The sequence below is a fragment of the Anolis sagrei genome, chromosome 5 (genome assembly GCF_037176765.1).
Source record: "Anolis sagrei isolate rAnoSag1 chromosome 5, rAnoSag1.mat, whole genome shotgun sequence".
In the NCBI taxonomy this organism is placed as follows: domain Eukaryota; kingdom Metazoa; phylum Chordata; class Lepidosauria; order Squamata; family Dactyloidae; genus Anolis; species Anolis sagrei.
In genome coordinates this window covers 194,192,609-194,209,412 of record NC_090025.1, presented here as the reverse complement: position 1 = coordinate 194,209,412, position 16,804 = coordinate 194,192,609, and the positions used below count along the sequence as shown (strand labels likewise).

At 43.6% G+C, this 16,804-nt stretch overlaps 1 protein-coding gene across 1 annotated transcript; it reads right to left on the bottom strand.

Annotated features, from left to right (window-relative positions):
* Positions 1–300: 300 nt before the first annotated feature.
* Positions 301–2,737, bottom strand: ERCC6L (ERCC excision repair 6 like, spindle assembly checkpoint helicase). The gene has a single exon (XM_060779682.2). It carries the CDS (start codon positions 2,726–2,728, stop codon positions 551–553), a length of 2,178 nt encoding a protein of 725 aa, XP_060635665.2. The 5' UTR covers positions 2,729–2,737; the 3' UTR covers positions 301–550.
* Positions 2,738–16,804: the final 14,067 nt, after the last annotated feature.

Sequence of the window (16,804 nt, the reverse complement as noted above, 5' to 3'; positions counted from 1 at the left end):
CAAACCATGATGCACAATGACTTCTTTTGCTTCATATCTTCCATTGGAAGACTTTGGAGTATATATGCAATCGATCCATTATATTTAAGTAGAACTGCATCTTCTCTTAGTCTTTGTCAAGGAATACCGCAAAGTCCATTTAGTCTTTGTCAAGGAACACATCAAAGCTCAACCAAAAATAGTTCAGTCTTCTTAGCAACGGCTTTCCCAAATAAGTGCAAAGGACATCCCATGGACCTGTCACTGCCATTGCCAAAAGAAAGGTTAAAACCAATTCTAGCTCTAATAACATTAGAGCGCGAAACTCGTCCTTGCTTAGTCTTTCAAAAAGGAGACCAAGCTGCAGGGCGGACAATAAACAGGATTATCAAGAACATCTTGAAATGACAATCACGTCAAAAAGCATCCAGAGATTGGCGTGGCCAGGTGGTCATGGTAAATGATGTCTCTGGCAAGAAAGGATAACAGAGGATGTAGGAGAGCCTCTTCTGGGTGTATTTAATTCCATTGGAGGTGACTTGATTGGAAGTACATGAGTAGTACAAGTGACTCATGAGTGGCGGGATTTCTGGGATTTTTTGTTTATGAGTTGTGACTCTAACTGAACCAACTCCTGGGCCTTCTGGACCCTGTGTTCAATATATCGATGCGCCTCCTCATCTTCTGCTTCGTCTTCTTCCTCCTCTTGACCCGTTTCGCAGGTGTACATCAGGTCATGATCTGATATGCCGAACATCTCCAGGGTATGAAGATAGGCAATGTGTTCATCCAGCTCAAGGTCCGAATTCCTCTGAGTGGCATGCAAGGACTGGAGCTGGAGTTGCGTCGCAGACTGTGTGGTGTCCTCCAGCGTGAAGAGCTCCCTCAGTTCCTGCTTGGTGAAATACCGATACGGGTTTTTCTTATCCCCGGTGCTTTGCTGGATCAACGAGTCCTTGAAGACTTGACGCCGGTAGATCTTCTCTTCCACCGTCCCACAAGTGATGAGTCGGTAGATCACGACATTCTCTTTTTGTCCAATCCGGTAGGCTCTATCTACAGCTTGGGCATCGGTTGCAGGGTTCCAGCTGGGATCGAAAATAACCACTCGAGTGGCCGAGGTCAAAGTCAGACCAACACCTCCAACTTGGGTGGTCAGGAGGAAGACCGAATAGCTTTTGTCCATCTGAAACTGCCTAACCCTCTTCTCCCGTTCTGCTAAACAAGTCACCGTCCCATCGACACGCATCAGCCGGAAGTTCCGTTTGGTTAAGATGTGCTCTATGATATCCAGCATTTTCCTCGACTGGGAGAAGACAAGAGTTTGGTGTCCTTCTTCTTGAAGTTTCTCCAACAGTGCGACAAGGAAAACTAGCTTTCCCGACTCCTCGATGAGAAGTTTATCAGAAACACGTTTGATTTCTTGGGTCATGCTTGAAGTTGACTCATCTGTTGGCTCAGAGTATTCAGATACTTCCAAACCCAGCTTGAGACAAGCTTGTGCAGACAGCAACCTGGGGTGATCACAGAGTTTCTTCAAGACGGTCAACTCGGCTAACGGGGAGCGCGTCGCCATTAGCAGCGCATGGATATGATCCAAGGAGAGAAAACTCCTATAGATCTCTTCTTGCGTGGGGGACAAGTACACCCAGATGATAAAATCATTTTTCCTTGGCAGAGACGGCATTTCCAGAGCAATGTAGTCCCTCTCTTCGCCGGGCAGGCAGACGGACCGCTCCGAATTCAGCTTTTGTATTTCCCCTTTACTCCGACGCAAGAAATATGGCTTGATGATAGCCATCAAGTTCTGAGAGATCTTCAGGCCAAGGGCTTTCTCACCTGGAGTTGCATCTTTCTCTCTGGCCTTCATGATGGGATCCTCATACTCCATCTTGAAGGTTTTGGCTGTACCAAGGAGGGAACCTTGACAAGCGAAATCAAAGAGAGCCCAAAGCTCCCGGAGGTTATTTTGCACTGGTGTCCCAGTAAGGAGGATACGGTTGGCAGCCGGGATGCCATACACAGACTTTGTGGTTTTCGCAGAGGGGCTTTTGATTTTATGGGCCTCGTCTAAGATGACGTAGTTCCAAACGAAGGGCTGCCCGTCAAGACTGGAGAGCTGTTCCCAGTTGGCCAAGACCATCTGATAGGAGGTGAGCAAGACCCCAGGTTTCCTCTGGATCTGCTCAAGGTTTTGCTCTCGTTCTTTCTTGCTGGTCCCATGGAAGACCTTCACTCTAATTCCAGGGGCCCAATTGACAAACTCCCGCATCCAGTTGTTAACGAGCGTAACCGGCATGATGAGCAACACAGAATGGACGAGTGCGACGTCAAACATCCCTGAAAGGAAAGCAATGATCTGGATGGTCTTCCCGAGGCCCATGTCGTCGGCCAAAATGCCGCCCCGTCGCTTCTTGTGATATAGATTGTAAAGGAAGGCCACCCCTTCCTTCTGATGCTCAAAAAGTTTGTCATGGAGCTCTCGATAGATCATAAGTCCACTCTGGCACACGTCCACAAATTCGTCTCCACCCCCATCCCCATCTTTATCCAAAGCCAGTGACATAAGCTTCTCCTCTGCATCTTGGACATGCTCCATTGGGTCTTCATTGGGCTGGAGATCGTGATCCTTGCTGGGACGTTTGACGGATGTTTTCAAATTCTTATTTGGGGTTTTCACATTCTTATTTGGGGTTTTCACATTCTTATTCGGGGTCTTCACATTCTTATTTGGGGTTTTCTGCTCCATCTGCACCACAGCTCTGCGAAACATAGCATAATATGGCCAGTTAGAATAAGGGATAGAGAACTTCCCCAAAACAACTTAATAGGTGCAACTTAATAGGTGCAACACTACAATCCCCATATCTGCAGGACTGGTATCCATGTCTGATAAAATATGACCTCTCTAAGCATTTGCTTGATCTTTTAGAGCTTTTAGTTTCTCAACCTGGGTTTCGAGACCTCTGGATGGAGCACAAAGGGGGTGTCAGAGGGATCACCACCAAAGACCATCAGAAAACACAGTATTTTATGTTGGTCATGGGGATTCAATGTGGGAAGTTTGGCCCAATTCTATCATTGGTGGGGTTCAGAATGCTCTTTGATTGTAGGTGAACTAGAAATCCCAGCAACTACAACTCTCAAATGTCCTTATTTTCCCCAAATAAACCCAACCACATGCGGAAAGCTTGGGCAATGCAGTGTAGCAAGAGGAGAACCAAGCTGGTGGGACAAATCACAGCCAAAATGTGAAACTACAGTATACTTGCAATTTTCTAAGGTTGTGTAATTAATACATTTGATGCTACTTATTTGAGTCAACAATGTGTTGTGGTGGCAAAAAAAGCCAATGGGATTTTGGCCTGCATCAATAGGAGCCTAGTGTCTAGATCCAGGGAAGTCATGCTCCCCATGCTCTATTCCGCTTTGGTTAGACCACATCTGGAATATTGTGTCCAATTCTGGGCACCACAATTCAAGAGAGACAATGACAAGCTGGAATGTGTCCAGAGGAGGGCGACTAAAATGATCAAGGGTCTAGAGAACAAGCCCTGTGAGGAGCGGCTTAAGGAGCTGGGCATGTTTATCCTAAAGAAGATAAGGCCGAGAGGAGATATGATAGCCATGTGAGAGGAAGCCACAGGGAGGAAGGAGAAGCTTGTTTTCTGCTTCCCTGGAGACTAGGACGCAATGGAACAATGGCTTCAAACTACAAGAAAGGAGATTCCATCTGAACATGAGGAAGAACTTCCTGACTGTGAGAGCCGTTCAGCAGTGGAACTCTCTGCCCCAGAATGTGGTGGAGGCACCTTCTTTGGAAGCTTTTAAACAGAGGCTGGATGGCCATCTGTCAGGGGTGCTTTGAATGCAATATTCCTGCTTCTTGGCAGAATGGGGTTGGACTGGATGGCCCATGAGGTCTCTTCCAACTCTTTGATTCTATGATTCTATACTTGAACTATGAGATCCTAGGACTTGTAGTTTCACAAGGTCTTGAGTCTTCTCTGCTCAGGAGTGCTCACCAAACATTTATATGGTTTTGAATATATTGCCATCTGCCTTGAATCCCATTAATGGAAAATAGGCAGGATATATGTCAGCATTTCTCAACCTGGAGGTCAGGACCCCTTGGGGGGTCATAAGTGGGGTGTCAGAGGGGTCGGCAAAGACCATCAGAAAACACAGTATTTTCTGCTGGTCATGGGGGTCCTGTGTGGGAAGTTTGACCCAATTCTCTCATTAGCATGGTTCAGAATGCTCTTTGATAGTAGGTGAACTATAAATCTCTGCAACTACAACTCCCAAATGCCCCTATTTTCCCCAAATACACCCAACAACAGGCGGAAAGCTTGGGCAATGCATTGTAGCAAGAAGACCAAGCTGGTTGGACAAATCACAGGCAAAATGTGAAACTACATCATACTTGCAAATTTTAAGTGTGTGAAATTAATACATTTGATGCCACTTGAACGATGAGATCCTGGGAGTTGTAGTTTCACAAGGTCTAGAGTCTTCTCTGTCCAAGAGTGCTCACTGAACATTTATATGGTTTTGAATATAAATGTATATCTGCCTTGAATCCCATTAATGGGAAATAGGTAGGATATATTTCATTGTTTCTCAACCTGGGGGTCAGGACCCCTTGGGGGGGGCATAAGGAGGGTGTCAGAGGGGTCACCAAAGACCATCAGAAAACACAGTATTTTCTGCTGGTCATAGGGGTTCTGTATGGGAAGTCTGGCCCAATTCTATCATTGGTGGGGTTCAGAATGCTCTTTGATTGTAGGTGAACTACAACTTCCAAATGTCCCTATTTTCCCCAAACTTCACCAGTGTTCACATTTGGGTAGGTGAACTATAAATCCCAGCAACTACACCTCCCAAATGTCCTTATTTTCCCCAAACTCCATCAGTGTTCATATTTGAGCATTTGTGCCAAGTTTGATCCAGACCTATAGAGTCAACAGTACTCTCTGGATGTAGGTGAACTACAATTACAAAATTCAAGGTCAATGCTCACCAAATGCTTCCAGTATTTTCTGTTGGTCATGGGAGTTTTGTGTGCCAAGTTTGGTTTCATTCCATCAATGGTGGAGTTCAGAATGCTCTTAGATTGTAAGTGAACTATAACTCCCAAAAGTCAAGGTCTATTTTCCCCAAACTCTACCAGTGTTCACATTTGGGCACATTTGAGTATTCATGCCAAGTTTGGTCCAGATCCATCGTTGTTTGAGTCAACAGTGCTCTAGATGTATGTGAACTACAACTCCCAAACTCAAGGTCAATGCCCACCAAACCCTTCCAGTATTTTCTGTTGTTCATGGGAGTCCCGTGTGCAAAGTTTGGTTCGATTCCATCATTGGTGGAGTTCAGAATGCTCTTTGATTGTAAGTGAACTATAAATCCCAGCAGCAACAACTCCCAAATGACAAAATGAATTTTCTTTTCAAAATAAGAGATATTCAGTTTACTTGGAGAGGTACAACCTAACACACATTTGCTCCTTCAATGAGAAATTGCACCTTTTCTGGGTTGTTGTAGGTTTTTCCGGGCTATATGACCATGGTCTAGAGGCATTCTCTCCTGACGTTTCGCCTGCATCTATGGCAAGCATCCTCAGAGGTAGTGAGGTCTGTTGGAAGTAGGAAAATGGGTTTATATATCTGTGGAATGACCAGGGTAGGACACCTTTTCTCTCACCTTTGACACTGCTTCACCCGTCCAGGGCTTTTGGTTTTTGCTATTACGACGGTTGCCATAATATTAAGGGATCAGGAGACCGACTCGCCAAGCCTGAAAAATAGCAAAGTTTTCTATTACAATAGATGTTGTTTGTTGTTGTTCATTTGAGGTGGTGGAAGATCCATTTGCAGTGGATCAGTTGTCCAAAAAGCTAGACAAATCTCCTTGTTGTGCCATCTCTATAAAGCTTTGGAGAGACTTGTTCTGCCTAGAATTATGGAAAAAATAGACCCCTGTCTGATTCCACAGCAAGCTGGCTTCAGGAAAGGCAGAAGCTGCACATCGCAAGTGCTGAACCTGACTCAGCACATAGAAGATGGCTTTGAAAGGCAGCAGATCACAGGAGGAGTCTTCACAGACTTGGCAGCAGTCTATGATACTATAAATCATCACCTCCTCCTGAGAAAAATTCATAATATCACAAAGGATTACCACCTCACCAGCTTCATAGGAAATCTACTACAAAACAGGAGCTTTTTTGTTGAGTTTCAGGTCCAGAGAAGCAGATGGTGAAAACAGAAGAATGACCTGTGTCAGGGGAGCGTGCTTTCTCCATCCATGTTTAACATTTACATAAATTAGCTAGAGCCAGAAGGGACAGAGTGTTTCATCTATGCTGATGATAGTGCCATCACCGCTCAAGCAAGGAGCTTTGAAAGGGTTGAACAGAACCTCTTCAAAGCGTTAGGTGCTCTTGGTGCCTATTACAAGAAATACCAGCTGATTCCTAACCGATCTAAATGCAGACATGTGTTTTAACTTTATTTATCCACCCTATTTTTATTTATTTTGCATCAAAAGCATTGCATAAATTTGTATAAAACCAATAAAAATAGAAGGAGTGCAGTTGGCTAAATATCTTTTGACCAAAAACGGGCAACAGCATGGCATTGTCTGTAGCCTCCAACAATTCTTCCTCTGTACATGAGGCAGGGCATAGTGGGCAAGCATACAGATGCGGAGTTGTCTGTCCTGCTCCATAGTCACACAAGGTGTGGGATTTTTTTTTAGGTTGTGCCATTTTGCCTGGTTGTCTTTTGATCTGTCCACTCCGCTTCTGAGTCTGTTTATATCCCTATTTATATCCCATCTTTCTCTACACTGAAGGGGACTCAAGGTAGCTTTACATATCAGCAACTATTAAATGCCTTTACATATAGGCAACTACTCAATGCCTTTGGAAGAACAGACAAGCATACTGAGCTCTGGGGATTACCTGGAAGGGAATCCCAATGGAGCATTGCAGCATACCCAAATACCTGGGAGTTACGTTGGACTGTGCTCTTACTTACAAGAAGCACTGCTTGAATATCAAGCAAAAAGTGGGTGCTAGAAATAATATCATCTGAAAGCTAACTGGCACAACCTGGGGATCACAACCAGACACAATTAAGGCATCTGCCCTTGCACTTTGCTACTCTGCTGCTGAGTACGCATGCCCAGTGTGGAACACATCTCACCACGCTAAAACAGTGGATGTGGCTCTTAATGAGGCATGCTACATTATCACAGGATGTCTACACCCTACACAACCATAGAAATTATACTGTTTAGCTGGTACTGAACCACCTGACATCTGGTAGGAAGTAGCAGCCAGCCATGAATAGACCAAGGCAGTGACATCTCTATCCCATCATCTGTTTGGATATCAGCCAGCATGCAAATGCCTTAAATCAAAAAATAGTTTTCTAAGATCTACAGAGATACTTGCAGGAACACCTCAGCAAGCAAGAGTTCAAAAGTGGCAGGCTAAAACCCGGAACCTCAAGCCATGGCTGATATCGAATGAGGGATTCACCCCTGGGCAAACAGAAGACTGGGTGACCTGGAAGGCACTGAACGGACTGCACTCTGGCACCAAGAGATGCAGAGTCAACCTTAAGAAATTGGGCTACAGGTCGACTTCCGGTAGGGGAATCATGGCGGACGCCACGGTTTGTGGAGCTCCTGCTCCCCAAGCTGTCCTTGCTAGGAGCTGAGGCAGAGCCAGGCTCTCCCCTCGAGGATTGGAGGTTCTCGAGGTGCCAACCCAACAAGGGAACCAACCTCGGCAGTAGGAGACCCCTCCCCAGAGCCAAGGAGAGAGGTCCCACGGAGGTGAACCCAAGGGAAGCAAGCGCAGCAAGGAGCGCCTGAATTGGTGAGGCCGTCAACCCCTATTTTAACCTGTAAGAAGCGGACGACGGGAGAAAGGAATAGAAAGAAAGAAAAAAAAGGTTCCCAGCAGCACAGAAGGGACTATTAAGCGAAAACAGCTAACCCACTCCCCCCCCCCCCCGAGGACCTGGGAGGACCCTGGAGGACCCCGGGGACAGGGAGAAGGGAAGAGAAAAGGAGGTCGCAGTGCAAGAAACTATAGGAAAATCAAAGCAAAGAGGAGATATGGCGAATCCGGAGGGACGCTAAACCGAAGAAATCTAAAGAATTGAAAAACTGTTGTAATTGCTCTACTCAGTGTTTTATTTATTAAATACTGGCCCTTCTATGCATACTTGTGGGACATTGTGTGATACTAGTGGACGCCAACCCTGGTGGATCCATTCTGAGGCCTACGAAAGGGCCCAGAGCCCAGTGAACTGACTTGCCGAACCCAAACTAAACGGTGAATAAAACCAGCTGAGATAAACACGGAGGGTAAAATAAAAGCAGCTGAGACAAACCCGAAGGGCGAACGCCGGTGAAATACGGACACATCTCTGATGGTCATGAGGCGGGAAGCCTAGAGACTAGAGACGGCGTCGGAGGCCCAGGCGCGACGCGTTGACGCACTGACGCATTGACGCAGAGAACAGCTACGTCACCGCGCCCAGACGTCACCACGCCCGGACGCCACGGAGACGGAGACGGAACAGGAAGGCGTGGAGACGCAGAGACGAGGGCAACGAGGACAACGAAGGGAAGGGGTCGCCGCGAGCCCTGAGGAGAGACAGCTAGGACCCACGGAGACGCGGGGACGCCGAGACGGGGGTGAGGAGGGTGGCGAGGGGGAGTGACACAGAGAGGTCGGAGAGGAGACGGCCAGGAAAGGCGAAGAGCAGGAGGAGCGAGGACAACAACATAAGTAAGTGGAAACACCAATCTACTAGGACAGGAAGAATTAACAACAGTGATTTGTAACCGCGTGGGACCGGACTAACCCCCATGGTCTAATAGCCATAGAGACTTTAATACTTACCTTAATGACGCGCAACTAAGAAGAAGACACGACTGACTGCGGACGGGGGATATTGGGGAACACCCCCTCCACACGGGTGCCCCCTTCCACGCGTGCTCCCGGTGGACCCCCCTCCCCCTCAGCATTTCTTCTGCTCCCGAGTACTCCCTCCCAAGTGGTGCCCCCTTCTTCCTCTCCCCCATCAAATAGAGACGCCTTTGCCAAGAGCATCAGACCCTAACCAAAACCCAAACCGGCGAAGAGCTTGCTTACTTAATAGATAGAATATGATTTGTGTATAATGGGACTTGTTTAATAACAGTTCTATTCTATTAATATTTGCCCTAAGTATAAAGACCACACTGTGGCAGATAGACATCAGGCCTGGTGTGCCCCTGAAAAGGTTGGACTTTAACTGCAAGAACTATGGCTAAATAGGAATTTGTAAGCAAGGTTAAAAAGAAATAATGTGAATGTCTGTAAAGTTTGGACTGATTTTTACATTGTGTATAAGTGAATGCTTGTGTAAAGCCCTGATTGAGTATTATACTATGCCAAAGGCCGAATAGGCGCCAAAATAATGTGTTATGCTAATGTGTACTTCTCCCTAAAGCCCTGAGTGTATATAACTGTGACATGCAAATGTAAGAATATACAGACCCAGGGTAAAAAAAAAAAACCTGAGGCCTTAGCCAGAAACGAGGACTATAACATTAAGATTGTACATTAAGGGGACACGATAGGCGAGAATAAGAGATAACAACTAAGGAAGGTGAGTGAATAAAAGGACTGGGACCAAGGTAAATACTAAGATGACAACGCCTAAAGCCAAGATGGATAAAGACAAAGAAAAAGATAAGAAAATGCCAAATAGGAAAGACTCCTTAACGAAAGACCCTCCAACAAAAGAGCCCAAAGAAACATCAAGCGAAGAAACCACGGCAAAAAAGGAAGAATTTACAATGAAAGACCTGATGAGAGAAATCCTTAAATTGCAATCAGACGTGCAGAGACTAGAGGGGAAACAAGACAAACAATACAATAATATAAAGAAGGAAATGGAGGAAATGAAGAAAGAAATTAAGAAAGAAATTAAGGAAGATGTACAAACAGCAATGAAGGAGGAAGTGCAAAACATCTATAGAGAAATAGAAAACATGAAACAGGAAAGAAAGGAAGAGGTGAAAGAGATCAAGGCCGGGAAACTCCATCAAAGAGAACTTGAAAAAACTGTACACTCAATGGAAAAAAAAATCGAAGTGCTGCAAGACCAACAAGAGACCCTGGAAGCCAAGGAGAAAGAATTCCAACTAAGATTTAGGAATGTCCAAGAAGAAGATAAAGAAAACATCAGAGAAACAATTGTGAACATAATCGCGCAGTTGTTGCTGATCAACCAAGAAGATAGTAATGCCAACATTGACCGAGTCTATAGGATTCATTCCAACTATGCCAAGAGACACAACGTCCCAAGGGACGTAATAGTATGTTTCGGGAGAAAAAGCTTTAGAGATAGAGTACTGACGGAGAATGCCAGCAAAACCGCCCTCCACAAAGGTAATAAGATAGCCATCCTAAGAGAACACCCAAAAGCTGTTCTGGAAAGAAGGCGCAAGTACTTCTTTCTCACGGACGAACTTAAAAAAAGAAATGTCAGATTTAAATGGGAAAGAAGGGAAGGAATAATGGTTACGTGGGAGGGCAACCAATTCTGGCTAACATCAGAAATGAAGGCAAAAGCTTTTTTCAGGAAATATCTGGAGAAAGGTGAAGGAAAACAGGAGATAGACAAAGAAGAAGAGGATACGGACGACTACGGATCTAATGAGGAAAGGCTAAGGAAAAGACCGAGAGAAGCTTCCCCAAAGGGCTACAGAAAATTTGCGGATTTGGCAATGGCGATTAGGCTTGATGATAAAGACAAAAAGGGTAGCAATGAACCAAAAAATTAAAATTTATTCTGTAAATGTAAATGGTATGAACAACCCTAATAAAAGAGCCAAAATATGGCATCAATTAAAGAAAGGACAATTTGACATCATGTCTCTACAGGAAACACACATATGCCATAGACACGTTGCATACTTAGAGCAAAAGAGCCTGGGAAAAATGTATTATGCATCGGGAGGGGAAAAGAAGAGAGGGGTAGTCACGTATATAAATGAGAAAATACCATCGAATCAAGCCTTCAAGGACCAAGAGGGAAGAATCCTAGGTACCATCATCGAATTCGACGGCAGGAAAGTGCTACTGGTTAACATCTATGCCCCTAATGGCACTAAAACAAAATTTATAGAAACACTTAACAAAAAAATTCTCGAACAAGAGTACGACGACCTAATTATATTAGGGGATTTTAATGGGGTATTAGATAGTAAAAAGGATAGGACCACATGCCCCAAAAAAAAGAAGAATCAGCAAGTGGGAGTACTCCCCAAGGAATTTCTAAGGCTAAGAGAAAATTTAGGACTCCAGGATATCTGGAGATTCCGTAACGAAAACGTACGTGATTACACCTTTTTCTCAGACCGCCATAACACCTGGTCGAGGATTGATATGGTATGGGGATCAGAAATAATTATAGCAAAAACAACAAAAATCAGTATTCAAACTAGAGTAAACTCCGACCATGCCCCATTGGAATTAACACTACAAAAATCCGACATTGTGACAGGAACATATAGATGGAGACTTGACGACTTATTGTTAAAAGAACACAAAGATCAAGAAATCAATAAGAAAATCTTAGAAGAGTTTTTCCAGATCAACACGGCGAGAGACACGACGATTGAGACCATATGGGACACCTCCAAGGCCTACATGCGTGGACACTTCATACAGCAAAAAGCAAGGAGAAACAAAATTAGGAGAGAAGAGCTATTTAAGACAGAAGAAGAGATCAAAAGGGTAGAAGGAGAATTAAAGAAACGCCCAGACAATAAAAAATTAAAGTTCCAATTAGAGATATTAAGGAAAAAGATTGACTCACTACAGCTAGAAGAAATAAGCAAAAAACTAAAATATATAAGACAGAACCAATTTGAGAATGCAAATAAGATAGGGAAATACTTGGCCTGGAAAATAAGGAAGAGGAAGCACAAACATCAAATAATCAAAATAGAGGAAGGAGGGAAGTGCTATACTAAACAGATTGAAATAGAGGAACAATTCCGCAAATTTTACAAAAAATTATATACGGATGACAACATCCCCAAAGAAAAAGTAATTAGATATCTAGGCAAACAGAAAATTAAAAAACTATCTGAGGAAGAAAGGGAAATACTAAATAGGGAAGTAACGGAGGAGGAAGTTAGAACAATCATAGCGGGCTTACAAACGGACAAATCTCCAGGGCCAGATGGTTTTACGAACAAATACTATAAGATATTTAGCAACATTATAACACCACACTTAACAAAAGTGATAAATAGGGCACTGGAGGATAGAAAAACACCAGAATCATGGAAATCCGCCTATATAACCTTAATCCCCAAGGATGAAAATGACACCACTAAAACCAAAAACTTTCGTCCAATATCCCTACTTAACGGGGACTATAAAATATTTGCGGGGGTAATAGCCGCTAGACTGAAAAAGGTATTAAGCACAAGGATACATGAAGATCAGACGGGCTTCCTACCAGGCCGACAAATAAGTAACAACATGAGACTGATTCTCAATACAGTAGAATACTATAATAGGCATATACAAAAGGAAGTAGGTCTTCTCTTCTTGGACGCAGAAAAAGCGTTCGATAGGGTCAATTGGGGGTTTATAATGGAACTGCTGAAGGAAATGGACGCAGGCTTCCATTTCATAAATGGGATCAAGTCAATCTATTCTCAACAATCAGCATGCATTATTGTAAATGGACAGATATCGAAACCAATCAATATAAATAGGGGTACTAGACAAGGCTGCCCGTTGTCCCCCCTAATTTTTATATTGACCCTGGAGGTAATGCTTGAAAGTATTAGAAACAACAGTGAAATCAAAGGCCTAACATTGAGATCCCATAAGTACAAGGTGGCAGCGTTCGCCGATGATGTAGTGTGTATTATGGAGGACCCCCTGATCCAATGGAATAAATGGTGGACGGAAATAGTCGACTATGGGGAGGTAGCAGGATTGAAGATCAACATCGACAAGACCAAATTCCTGACAAAAAACATGCCCAGAGAGAAGAAAGAGGAATTAAGACAAAAATCGGGGGTAGAAATCACAGCAAAGGTGAAATACCTGGGTATACAGATAACCACCAGTAACGCACAATTAATAAAAAATAACTATGAAACCAAGTGGAAAACAATAAAGGACAAAATGAGACACTGGTCAAGACTAGACCTATCTCTCTTAGGCAGGGTCGCTGTCGCCAAAATGAAAATCCTGGCCGAGGTCCTATATCTCTTCCGTATGATCCCCGTGGCAAGATCTACAAAAATAATAACTAATTGGCAAAAAGACCTTAATAAGTTCATATGGCAAGGTAAGCGGGCCAGAATTAAATTTAGAAACCTGAGCGATGACCCAACAAGAGGAGGCCTGGGACTGCCCGACCTTCTACTTTACTACGAAGCAGCGGCCCTATCATGGACTCGAGAATGGGCTAAGTTAAAAAATGAAAGAGTACTGGCACTAGAAGGGGAGGACCTGCCCAAAGGTTGGCACGCCTACCTTTGGAAGAAGAAAGCATCCACAGGAAGAAACTTTAATACCCACCCGCTCAGAGCATCCCTGCTGAAGACGTGGGAAAAATTTAAAGAAAGATGGTACTTAAAAACCCCACTGTGGATAGCCCCAAACGAGGCAGACCAGAGGAGGAACTCCATGGAAGAGAGCTGGCTAACATACAAGCAACTATTAAAGAGCGATAATCAGGAAATAAAATTAAAATCCTTGGAAGAAATAAGGCAAACACACCCCAGATTCTCATGGTTCCAACATTGGCAAGTCAACGAAAGCTTTAAAGAGGATAAAAGACTAGGATTTGAAATGAAAGAAAAAACCTGGGACAAAATCCTGAGAACGGAGAAAAAGACGATTAAAGTAATATACCACCAACTATTAACTTGGGCAACGGAGGAGGAACGAGTAAAGGAAGTGATGATTAAGTGGGCCAGGTTATTTGGGCGCACCGTCACCATGGCTGAATGGGAGAAAATGTGGAATACAAAACTCAAGTATGCATACGCCACCGAAATAAAAGAGAACTGGCTCAAAATGTTCTATCAATGGTACCAGACTCCGGAAAAAATTGCAAAGTACAGTAAAGGAAAATCAAACAAGAATTGCTGGAGATGCCAGGACAAAAAAGGAACCTTCAATCACATGTGGTGGGAGTGCAAGGTGGTGAAGAAATTTTGGAAAAAAGTACACCAGATAATCAAGGAAATATTAAAGATCGAAATAGAATTCAGACCAGAGATATTCCTTTTGGGAATGAATAAAGCCAACCTAAACAGAAACGACGACATAATCCTCTTTCACCTCACCACTGCGGCGAGAATCTGCATAGCTAGAGTATGGAAAAGCAAAGAAACAGCCACATACAACTCATGGATCGCCAAAGTAATCGACGTTATGAACATGGATCACTTAACCCAAATGATGAGGAAAGCTGAAGTAGCGAACAACAAAACAGACTGGAGCAAACTTACAACCTTCCTAAAGAAAAATAACATTAAATATTGGTAAAACAATAAAAAACAATCAATAGATAATTAGAGTTAAATGGTGGTGACCTCTAAGCTATAACAAGACTAAAGGAAAGCAACCAGATAGACAGGAAAGAAAAGAGCAGCTGCAAAGGACCCTGGAAGTCAACTCGACAAGGGATGTGTTATCTGTTTGTCTGTCGTCTTTTATGTGTAGAGACGTTCTTAGTGGGGGGGGCGGGGACGGGCGGGATAGGGGGACGGCATGGCAGAAGAGAGTAAAGAATAAAGAATATAGTTGACCAAGATAAACTGAGCTGGTGCCCGCTATGTGGACACCACCCAAAAGGATATTTTAAATAGGAACTGTAGGGCCAGACCCAACCAAGTGGCTGTCTATATCGTCCATACTTGTGTTATTTGTCTTTCTATCTGTATTTGTACTCTTGTTTTTTTAAACTGAAAATCAATAAAGACTATTTAAAAAAAAAAAAAAAGAAAAGAAATTGGGCTACAAAGTGGAATCCACGACATGCGAGTGTGGAGAAGAGCATATCATGGACCACAGACTACAATGCAACCTGAGCCCTGCCACATGCACAAGGGAGGACCTTCTCATAGCAACACCAGGGGCACTCCAACTGGTCAGCTTCTCATCAAAGGATATTTAGCTTTTTTTTCCATGTCAGGAGCAACTTGAGAAACTGCAAGTCGCTTCTGGTGTGAGAGAATTGGCTGTCTGCAAGGTCGTTCCCTAGGGGATGCTCTGAGATTTGATGTTTTATCATCTTTATGGGAGTCTTCTCTCATGTCCCTGCATGGGGAGCTGGAGCTGACAGAGGGAGCTCAACCCACTCTCCCCAAATTCGAACTGCTAACCGACAGGCACATTGGTTTAACCCATTCCACCATCGGGGCATTTAGCATAATGCTAAGCGTTTATCTTTGTGGGTTTTTTTTAATGCATTATAACTGTATTTTTAATTTGCTTCTGACACAGTAAATAAATAAATAGTTGTCAGAGGGGACATATTTTGTCAGATGTGGATACATTCCTGGTTTCCTATATGGACCTGGGTTTAAACTGCTCCTTCTTTGGAAGCTTTGAAACAGAGGCTGGATGGCCATCTGTCAGGGGTGATTTGAATGCAATATTCCTGCTTCTTGGCAGAATGGGGTTGGACTGGATGGCCCAAGAGGTCTCTTCCAATTCTAGGATTCTATGATTCTATGCTCTTTTTTGCATATTCTTGGAACGTTTGTGCAAAGTGTGGTCAAGATGGCAAAGAGTTAATATTGGAAAAGAGCACATCTACACTACCGAATTGATGCAGTTTGATAGTGCTTTAACTCCCATGGTTCAATGATATAGAATCTCGGGAACAGTAGTTTGGTGAGGCACCAGCACTCTTTGGCAGAGAAGGCTAAAGACCTTGTGAAACTACAAATCCCATGAGTCCATAGTACTGAGCCATGGTAGCTACAATGATGTCAAATTTCATTCATTCTACAATGTAGATTCATCCCTTGTGATTGTCTTTGAAATGCTGGAAAAGTATCCATTCATTCAACAAATCCCTCAACAAACTATTATAATTATTCCTATTATAATTAGCTTAGTTTCTCCCTTGGGGAGATCATAAAAAAGTTGTTGTTGTTGTTGTCCAAACGGACCTAATTAATCTTATTTTAGTTATCCTGTTTTCCCATTGACCAAACTGATACACTTACTCTCATTCTATTTACCTCCATTTCCTATTGACCAGATTGATACAATTACTCCCAGTATAGTTACCCCTGTTTTCCTACTGACCAAACTGATGCAATTACTCCCATTATAGTTACCCCTGTATTCCCACTGAATAAACCAGTGCTTCTCAACTTGGGGGTCGGGACCCCTGGAGAGGGGTGTCATGAGGGAAGTTTCAGAGGGGTTGCCAAAGACCATCAGAAAACACATATCTCTCCACCTGTCCTCTTCCTTTTTGGTGCTGGTGAACTACAACTCCCAGAACTCAAAAACCATGTAGGTAGTGTGCCATGTTTGGTGCAGATCCATTGTGGGTTGGGTTCAGAGTGATCTTTGATTGTGGGTGAACTATAAATCCCAGCAACTACAATTCCCAAATGCCGAGGTCTATTTTCTCCAAACTACACTTGGGCATATTGAGTATCCGTGCCAAGTTTGGTCCAGTTCCATTATTGTTTGAGTCCACAGTGCTCTCTGAATGTAGGTGAACTACAACTCTAAAAATCAGGGTCAATGCCCACC

Bases quoted from the DNA above. Each gene is read 5' to 3' on its own strand.
- ERCC6L (XM_060779682.2), bottom strand. From the start codon at position 2,728: ATGGAGCAGAAAACCCCAAATAAGAATGTGAAGACCCCGAATAAGAAT.